This window comes from Elgaria multicarinata, chromosome 9 (assembly GCF_023053635.1).
Source record: "Elgaria multicarinata webbii isolate HBS135686 ecotype San Diego chromosome 9, rElgMul1.1.pri, whole genome shotgun sequence".
Lineage (NCBI taxonomy): Eukaryota > Metazoa > Chordata > Lepidosauria > Squamata > Anguidae > Elgaria > Elgaria multicarinata.
The window spans coordinates 77,362,559-77,373,135 of NC_086179.1; the positions used below are offsets into that span (position 1 = coordinate 77,362,559).

The 10,577-nt window shown below is 42.5% G+C and overlaps 1 protein-coding gene across 1 annotated transcript in view; it reads left to right on the forward strand.

Annotated features, from left to right (window-relative positions):
• CERK (ceramide kinase) overlaps positions 1-10,149 on the forward strand; it is a 55,236-nt gene extending 45,087 nt beyond the window's left edge. Inside the window, exons 9-13 of the mRNA XM_063134115.1 lie at positions 1,210-1,315; positions 3,637-3,707; positions 5,804-6,012; positions 8,257-8,465; positions 9,312-10,149. Coding sequence (XP_062990185.1) covers positions 1,210-1,315; positions 3,637-3,707; positions 5,804-6,012; positions 8,257-8,465; positions 9,312-9,396 — 680 coding nt within the window. The 3' untranslated portion in view covers positions 9,397-10,149. The remainder of the gene's footprint in view (positions 1-1,209; positions 1,316-3,636; positions 3,708-5,803; positions 6,013-8,256; positions 8,466-9,311) is intronic.
• The last annotated feature ends 428 nt before the right edge of the window (positions 10,150-10,577 follow it).

The window sequence follows — 10,577 nt, forward strand, 5'->3', positions numbered from 1 at the left end:
TGGAGCTTTCTCAATATCATAGCAGGAGAACAAGGACAAAGACAACTTCAAGCTTGCTATGATTTTCTAAATAAGCAGCTAAGGACTTGCAATGCATTTCAAATATTTGTAGCTGCTTTTGTTTTTGAATAAGCAAATCGTCTTAACTAAACCACTTTTACAACTTCTAAACTATAACTTGATACGATTGCAGTTGTAGGAATTGTGAGGTAATAAAGAGGGGCTGTGTTTTCAAATGTTAGGCTCAGTTCCTAGCGTCGCTATAACATCTACCACCATTCATCATGTGTTCTTCCCTATCCCTAGGTAGAGTTCTTGTGCCTTTAACACAGGGCTGGGTAACTTGTGGCCTTCCTGATGTGTCAGCCCACAACTCCCAACAGCAATGTCAATCATGATGGATCATGGGAGTTGTAGGTTGAAACATCTAGAGGACCATAAGTCGACCACCCTGGCTTTAACAGCTCCATGGCCAGAAGAAATTGTGCAGGCAAAGCATTCCCCATCATTTATGGTGACCATATGGAAAGGAGGACAGGGCTCCTGTACCTTTAACAGTTGCATAGAAAAGGAAATTTCAGCAGGTGTCATTTGTACACATGCAGCACCTGGTGAAATTCCCTCTTCATCACAACAGTTAAAGCTGCAGGAGCTATACTAGAGTGACCAGATACAAAAGAGGGCAGGGCTCCTGCCGGTTTAACTGTTGTGATGAAGAGGGAATTTCACCAGGTTCTCCATATATACAAATGGCACCTGCTGAAATTCCCTTTTCTACACAAGTGTTAAAGATACAGAAGGCCTGTCCTCCTTTCCATATGGTCAGCCTACCATCATTGGATTTCCATGCCAGGAAAAGCTCTTCAGGCTGAATTTATTTTAAAAGCTGAGGAGCTTTGTCAGAAAAAAACCCAACAGCTGTAGTTGTGAACAGCACCAATGGTTGTGTGCAAAGGTGGAAAATCTCCACAAAGAAAGTGGCCATTCTGTGGTTACGGTTTACACGTAACTGGCGCTAAGAAGCTGCATGTGAATTGGTTCTTTTGGGGGTGAGGGAAAGAAGCCCAGAGCATCGGAAAACAATAAAGTAATGAGAATTATGGAAGACAAGTGTTTTCTTGCAGTTTTGCAGGAGAATTGGTAGAAAGGCAGCTTCCTTGTTGATATACAAGGACTAATAATTTCTTAATTCTTTTCTTCCCCTCAAAGGTTTCAAGACCTTCCTCTCCCATCATTATTATGAGGGAACGATATCCTTTCTGCCAGCAACACATACTGTAGGATCTCCAAGAGATAAAAAGCACTGCAGAACTGGGTAGGCCAAATAAAATTCTACATAATCTTTGAGCAGACGTGGCTCCCCAAGTAACTATGCTAAGGAATAGAGCCTTAAAGGAACACACAACTCCCAAACTTAAGCCAAGGTTCTAATTCATTGTCTGCGTAAGTTGGACATTAATGTTGAAATGGAAATTGTAACATAGAATTAAAAGAAGCCAAACAGCCTTTTGTTCTGATCCCTTGCTTAGGATAGGGTATATAGCTCAGAGGGCGAGCACTCAGCCATGGAAACCCACTGGGTGACTTTGGGCCAGTCACAGACTCTCAACCTACCTCACAGTGTTGTTGTTGTTATTGTTGTTGTGAAGATAAAATGGAGAGGAGGAGAATTATGTACAGTGCCTTCGGTTCCTTGGAGGAAAAAAAAGGCGGGATATAAATGCGATAATAAATAAATAAATCTGGCAGATCCACATAAAACTGGGAAAGGCCCCTATATGAAACCCTGGAGGGGCCCTGCAGGCCAGCAGGGACCAGCAGTGGGCAACCCACAGCCTTTGGCCTAATCAAAAGCCCTCTGCAAGCGATCAGTTCAGACCTCTAGCAAGAGTGATCTGTCCTTCCCCTGGCAGCTGACTGGGCAGGGAGAAAGAAGGACAGAAAGGGGTGGCAGAAAGAGAGAGAGAGAGAGAGAAGAGGAGTAGCCCTGTCCACCTTTGGCTGTCACCCTGCCTACTGATGGATTCAACTCTTTTCACCACCACCATGCTGCTTCCAACAAATTATCCCCAGGGAATGTGGGTCTCAATAGCAAAAAGGTTCCTCATGTCTGATGTAGATGGTACTGAGCCCATGACCCAAACAGGAGCCCTGCAGAGCAAATAGATCCAGGTTAGTCATGAAGAAGGCCAAGCAAAGCACAGAAAGCAAATCCTTCCTGTCCTGCCAGCTCACCAGCGCATTTGATATGGGAGGGAAATGCTTTCCTAATCCCAAACATGGCAATTGGGCAGATCTGGAGCAAAACCTATTTATCAAGTTGTCCTGGCAAAAATTTGGGAGGGAGGCAGATAGTTGTAGAAGTGCTTGATGCCCCAAGTTAACAGCGAAGGCACAAACAAATTCACCCCAATAATTACTTCAATGGGAGGGGCAGCCCAACCCATACTCCCTCTATAAACATACTCCCCTGGCTCAAGACGACACCAAGAACATACAGTAGTGATTTTGTTTCTTAAACCAATTCAGTATTATCTCCATTATATATTATAAGGGTCTTCTCCGAGCTTAACTATTCTAGGGAGAAAAAAAGAATTAAACTCTTTAGCTCTGCACTAGAACAGTGGGAGTTCTAGGTCTTTGATTACATATCTGGGTGTTTGCATAAGGTTAAGCCTGAACCTCTGCCCAAGGATGCTGAAGAGATCCCCAGTGTTGAGTCTACTGTGACCCTTTCACATCCCACCACAAGGTAGAGAGTATCTTCCCTCCAGGTTGCAGATATGCCTCACTCATCCATCTCTCAGCTCTAATCTTACTTTAATCCATGTAGGCAGCAATGACAATCAGTAGCTTGGTTTAACTCTTCAAAACATGCAGTGCTTTGCTTTCTGGTGTATCGAAAAAGAACCCTGTCTAAAGGAAGACATGATAGCACTCTTCAAATACTTGAAAGGTTGTCACACAGAGGAGGGCCAGGATCTCTTCTTGATCATCCCAGAGTACAGGACACGGAATAATGGGCTCAAGTTACAGGAAGCCAGATTCCAACTGGACATCAAGAAAAACTTTGTGACTGTTAGAGCAGTACGACAATGGAACCAGTGACCTAGGGAGGTTGTGGGCTCTCCCACACTAAAGGCATTCAAGAGGCAGCTGGACAACCATCTGTCAGGTATGCTTTAAGATGGATTCCTGCATTGAGCAGGGGGTTGGACTCAATGGCCTTTTAGGCCCCTTCCAACTCTACTGTTCTATGATTTTATGAAGATGGGCATCAGTTACAGCAGTGGAGCCCTTAAAGACACTTCACAGTTGGGATTTTAAAAACACATTACAGCTAGTGCAAAGGGAGTGGTCATAAATTTTCTAGTTTGGCTGGAAACAAAAAAAAAAAAATCAAATACTAAGAAAACGTAACTTCAAAACTCAAGTTACTGTAGCATAGAATTTATTGAGGCTGTTCAAAAGGAGTCAGCACGAGGTTTCCTTTAGTTGAATATTTAAAACTTTGCTTACAACACTGACATATTGCAGACAATGCAGCTAACTTGAAACGATAACATACAGATCAGTTAATGCATAGATCAGTCAATTTTGACGGCAAAGAATTTCACATTAACTGTTTCCCTTCAGGTGCCGTATTTGCAAGCAAAGTAAAAAACAGCTGGAGAAAGAGGAGCAGAAATACAGAAACGAAATTAAAGGTAATTTTATACTATATAGAAGTTTAGGCTTGGATAGTTAGATCTGCTCCTTTGGCCTCTAATGCGTTTATTAAATGGGTGACAAAGATCAGGACAGATTCTAAATTTGGATGAGTAGAGACTAAATTAAACTAGAAGCTAAGAGGAGACTCAAACAAGTTTCTGGCCAGACTGGCTTTATTCAATATTATACTCTTCTTTCAGTCTTTTTTAAGGTTCATTCCAAATGAATGATGATCCATAGCAGTAGGTGAAATAAATTTGGATTTCATTTCTTGACCATTTTGAAAATCTATAACCAAGTTTAATGTCTTCAACTTAAATGGATTAAATCCACACTAAGGCTGCAATCCCATAAACACTTAGCTGGGGGTAAGTTTTACAGAGCTCAGTGGGGTTTACAATCTGAGTAAACATCCACTGGATTGTACTGCAAGCTAGCTGTGTATGCATACATGTACAGATATCACTTGTAAAGTTCTAATTCCTAAGTAGTCGGTGTTCCAAAGGGCTTGTCCTGGGATTATTTTGATGAACTACTTAAATTATTAAGGGTACAATTCTATGCAGGTTTAGAAAGAAAAAAGTCCCCAGCCAGCCACTAAGGCTGAAAGTCCCATTGATCCCAGTAGCATTTACTTTTGAATATGCATGTATGGGACTGCGCTATAAACCATGTCCAAGCGCTTCTTTTTCATAGACAGAGGCATTAATGCTCTTTTAACTTACTGTAGGCCTTTGCTAGACCTACCTGAAAATCTGGGGGAGAGGAGGGGAGACCTCGTGTTGTGAATAACGCGAGATCTCACCCTCGTTTATATGCAGGATGCGCCGAGCTCAAAAAGAGAGGTGTTGCGCCCGCCATTTTTAAATTTTTCTTAAAGGGCTGGTTGCGCTGGAGCGGAAAGGTAAGGTGTTTTTTTTTAAAGAAAAAAATATTTCCCCACTCCCCCCACCCTAGCCCCGATGGGCGCAGCGCTTCTGAGGAGCGCTGTGCCCGGTGCGCGGCAACGGGCCACATGCTCGCAGTCTTGGGCTCAGCCCAAGACCGCAGAAAAGTCTGGGCCCAAAGTGTAGGGCTTTATCCCAGGGCCAGGGAGGGATGATCCCTCCCTGAGCCCGGGATCCCCTGTGCGTCATCTGGACGCACGGGGGCGGTCCCAGGTATCAGCCTGGGATAACCGCTGGTCTAGCAAAGGCCATAGAATGGTTTTGTTTTTACATACAGTGGTGGCCCAAATTGTGGACACTTTTTGAAATTTTCATGTTTTGCAACTTCGCATGCTTATAGAAAATGTTCTGTGTCACGAAATTCAAATGTTTATATATCAATTGAAGGAGAATTTAATGCTGAATTCAATACAAAAAACAGAATGCAAATATCTGCAGGACAAAAAAAGTTATGCTTACTTTAGTCTTAAAAACAAACACGGGTGTGATTGAGTGAAGAAGCGGATTGGAATTGCAAACCCTATTGGCCAATCACAGTCCTTGTTCTGGGGACCAATCACATGGCAGTAGCTGCGATACATCATGTTTCAAGTTGGGGGAAGCCAGTTTTGCTGTTTGTTCTGTAACTGAAGCGCAATTGGAGATTGTGTGAATATTTGAAGTATTTCTCAAATTAAAAGTGTACGTACGTACATCATGAATAGAGTAATGGCACCAAAGAAAAGAGTTGATTGGACACCCAGGAAAAGAAGCAGGATTGTTGTATTACATGAATCAGGTCTTTCAATTGATATATACTGTAAACATTTGAATTTTGTGAAACAGAACATTTTCTATAAGCATGCAAAGTTGAAATTTCAACTTGGGCCACCACTGTACTCAAATGACAGACAGCTCTCTATAAGCACTCTACTTCTAATAAGGGGAAACCTGCAGTGGCCCCCTGGACAACCTATATTTGAAAATGTGACGTGTTTTTAAACTTCAGATATCTTGCCAGTGACCTACTGTATTATAAAACTCGTACTTTATTAAATACATATTGGAATAACCAGTGCCTTAAAGTTTGTTTTAAACCATAGCACGTATGGCTATTTGTTCGTTTCCCACGCCCACTAAATAAGTATACCTCTTTATGTTTTAAGGGGACGAAGAAGGAGAATGGAAGGTTATTAGAGGAAAGTTTCTAGCCATCAATGCAGCAAATATAAGTTGTGCCTGTCCGCGGAGTACTAAAGGCCTTTCCCCAGCTGCTCACTTGGCTGATGGCTCCGCCGACCTCATTCTGGTTCGCAAATGCTCCCGGTTCAATTTCCTAAGGTACCTCGTAAGGCATACTAACCAGGACGATCAGGTGCGTCTCCTTTCCATTGGACCGTGAAGTTTCCAAGGGTTGACTCGAGGCAAAATCCGATACAGCTTTATTTTATTTATTTATTGCATTCCTATACTGCCCGATAGCTGAAGCTCTCTGGGCGCTTCACAAACAACCCCCCGAAAAAGTCTTGTTTTGTGTGGCTTACAAGAAGTTCAGGTAACAGCCCAGCTTTCTGGAAATGACAAAAGGCATGTCTACACCACCCCTATATCCCAGAATCGTTCCTGTGCATCCAGATGACACACAGGGGATCCCGGGAGCAGGCAGGGATGATCCCTCCATTTTCCTGGGATAACCCTTAGGTGTAGAAAGGGCCAAAGTTTTACACCCCTGACATCAGGGTTCTACCTGAGAATATTGGAGTTTTATTAGAATGTAAGCCTATGCGGCAGGGTTTTGCTATTTTATTGTTTTACTCTGTACAGCACCATGTACACTGATGGTGCTATATAAATAAATAAATAAATAAATAATAATAATTACCAGCTGCTCATCGGAATTGGGTTTCTTCACCACGAACGTTACGAGCGGCAGGGGAAAGTTCTTTTCAAGCACTTGGAGTCTCAAACCAAGGACTCCAGCAGTGGTACCCAAGTACTTGATTGTCTGCACTATGTCACAGTAGCTTGCCGGGGGAGCCAAATGTCCTGCTTTCTACCGCTTTTCCAAGGTGACCACTGTGGATCGATATAAGACAGGAATCAGGCGATTGGTACGGTCACTAGGCTTCCACCCAGCCTGATAAAGTGTCTGACTTTGGCCTGGCTCCTCAGCCTGACTGAGTTGCCTTGTGCTTGCAGGCCAGCTCGACCACCCACCTACTTTGCTGTTTCTTGGCTCAACTCCCTGTCCAGTCAGGGCATACTTGCCTTCAGACGACCCACCCTGACAGTTATCCTCTCACTATTTATGTAAAACATTTCTTGGCCACCTTTTAGGGCAGAAGCCCTCCCAATGAAAGCAATGTACTGCCATGTTAAAGTGGGAGTGAAACCTGCTCTCTATGTAAGGCAGCACGTGGTACAGACTCAGCCTTTCACCATGAGCGGGGGGGGGGGCAATATCCCTCAATTCCAGGGGCTTGTCTACATCAGCTTTTTATTCCGGAATAGTATCAAGGTCATCCCTACCATGCCACATGACATTCACCAATCCCACGGTGATCTAGGGACAACCCCCTCAGTTATTCAGGAATTTCGCTGACTGGATTTGTCACGGTTTTTCCTGCTCTCGCGCTACAATCCCAAAGCCCGTGGTTGGTGTGACTGCCCCCTTCCTGAAGCTGTTGCTGTTTGGCGTGAGCTCCCGGCTTGGCAAACAGCCAACCCACAGTCAGGGGTGTGTCCATTGGTTTCTGACATGTGCAGGAGTGAGGGTCCGCCATTTTCAGCACAGTTTTTGATTTGTTATCGCCATCTTTTGGAGCCGACCATGTGTATATTTTTTTAACACAAACATACTGATGTGCAGGAGCGCATCTTCAACACAGTACCTATCTCTCCCCCCACCCCTGTGTTTCTGTGCATTTGCTCTGGTGAGCATCTCGGAGGAGTTATTAAAACTTAGCATAGCATCCTATTTATGGATCCAGCCCATACAGTTTAATAACTGATGAAGATGCATCTGTTAGATGATCAAAAATGGAATTTTACAGTGCTTTACAGAATTTTGAAATAAGGGAAATGGCAATCACTGTTGTAAAGCCCTAGTATTCTACTTAACATGGCAGGGGATTAGTCTCCTTCCATGAAGCTCATTGGATAGGCAAGTCACAATACTTCACACACAGTTTTCCATCTGTAAAATGGAAACAATATTGACCTGCTTGTAGAATTCATGAGCAAGATCCAAGTTTGTTTGTAAGTAATTAGTCAGCAACCATTTGTGGTATCTCGCTAGTTCAATGTGGCCTGGGTGAACACTGTGCTTACTATGAAAAGTGTTTCTAAATGCATAGCTGACACAATGGTTCTGTATGGTTCTGTCTTGCTAGATCAGGGAGAAAGACTGTAAAATAGTTTGTACTTTAGAGCTAATTTCAAAATCCAGTGTAGACTTAGATATGCTTGAGCTTTTTGAAATCAATACCCTGGGTTTACCCTAATTTTGTGCTGCAGGGCTAAGTGTGTAAATGTCAAAGACTCACAAAAGGAATGATGTGTCTTTGTTGACTTTTAAGGAAATAATTTCAATAAACCACCTCATGTCATTCCTGTGCAGTTTGACTTCGACTTTGTGGAGGTTTATCGGATTAAGAAGTTTCAGTTTACATCAAAGCATTTTGAAGATGGTGACAGTGAGCCTGTGGATGTGCAGAAAAAGCACTTTGGCCAGTTCTGCAGAGACCATCCTCCTTGCTGTTGTGACCTCCCCGACAGTACTTGGAACTGTGATGGAGAAACTCTAGATAGCTCATCAATTGAAGTCAAGTGAGCATCTTCCTTTCTAAAAATGGATCAATATATGTGAAGACATTTGAGCGTCACTCGCTCATTAGTTCTCTTGTTGACAGGGGTGTCAAAAATTCCTAAGGTACATTCACAGGGGATAGAAATCTGATAGTTGGTATATACATAGTTGGTATACATATGGCTGGTCCACCCTGAATGGCAAGTCTTGGAAAATGAGACCTTTTCAATCCCCTTACCTGAAAGTCACAACATCTTTAATCAGACAGAACTTTCAGACCATTTACCATCCCAATAACTAATTTGGGAAAGGGGATGTTCATCAGACAGTAGTGCAGGAGGAGAAGGTTCACATACACACACCATACTTCTCACATGCCATGGTCCCAATCCTGACTAGAACTCCCCCAGTGGCTGCTATCTTTATTTTTAAAAAGATGTTCACACACAGCACCAAACAAAAGGTTTGACGTCATGTGTAGTTTGGCCCCAACTCTTGAGAAACTAGAGATCAATCCAGTTGATCTACTGACCAACCGGGTGCCAACATGATGGGAAATGTAGTCAAGCACATCTGGAGAGCACCAGATTGAGGAAGACTGAACTACAGTCAATAAGTAATGCATATGCATGGGTGGAGCAATTCCAACTTTGGCTAGATTGTGTTTTGTTACGCTTCTCAAAATGTGACATAGAAGTTATCATGAAACAGCTCCAAGAACAGCTGCACCTGATTTTCTGGGGCTGACACTCTGAAAAACCTGTTTCCCTGGAACATTAGCGACCTTGCTGTTATTAGTGACTGGCAGTTCACAATTAACGTGGCTCTGCTTTGTAAAGAGTTCTGCAATTTCTTTTATTTTGCAGGGTTCACTGTCAATTAATGAAACTCTTTGCAAGAGGAATAGAGAAGAAATCCAAACACCAAGCAACGTACAAGCAACTTACCTGAGCAATTAATTGAAGTCAGCCTTCCATGAAAATTAGAGACGACAGAAGGTGGCTGCCTGGACAAATAAGCATTTCAGGCCCGTTAATAAATATGCTTTAAAATGGAATATATTTTTGCGGTTAAATTTTAATTTTGGCAATATTCCTTTTGGGTGAATTTTTTCAAAGATTTTCGATTTTCAAGCAGGTCAGGCTATTGTTTTTAAAGAAACTTAACATGCGGTATAGAGGATGGCATTTGGATTTTATTTTCTTTCTGTCTTTTCCTTTTTGAAGAGCTCATTCTGTGGATACGCTGCAGTAATAGCTAGGCATGCGTTCCAGTGGCATTAAATCAGCCTTGTAAAATAAACCTGCAGGTGTTATTAGCCTGCTAAGAAACTAATTTGCTGTGTTTCCACGCCCCTTCTCTACAGCCAGCATGAAAATGCACAATACTGGCTTCTTAGCAGGCTAGTTTGAAATCAAAGATGCCGTCTATTGGTTGGACTGGTGGAGGAAGGGCAGAGGGATCTGTTCCTCCTGGGCCAGACCTACTCACTTGCCAGCACTGCATTTTATGCACTCACCTGCATAGAATTTCTTGCTGCCTATGGATACCAGGGGAGTGGTGATCTGTTAGGGTACAAGGCTGCCTTAAATGTGGTGGGAGGTTTGCCGTTGACTTCAGTGGGATGCAATTTTGCATCCTTAATACAGTGCAAAAAATTTCCATCGAGTTCTCATCTTAGAGTTGATAATTTAAAAAAAACAACTTTTTTAATATAAAGAAGCTACTGAATTATGATTAGTTTGTAGCCACCTATGATTTAAAAGACTTCCAAAGTTCTCACGCCACCACTTCCTTCAGTTTTCCCTGAAATTAACAGCAAAGTCATTCATCATTTCAGCATGGCTGCATTTTGCAACAAATCAATGCAATCCAAACACACATTCCTGGCTTTATGGAAGAAGGAACGTCTGATATATATGTACATTCTAGAGCATATTAGCACAGAGAAATACATTGTAGTTGTAAGTCCCTTGCTTTTCTTTTAAAAGGATTGTATATGAAGAGTTTTCTGTAACTCTGTGGACAGCCAAAACAGCTCAGGTGATGTATACCTGAGAGAAACAAAAATATCTGATACGTAGTAGAAGGCACCAGCTCTTTCATTTTTTTAATGTATTGGATACTCACTT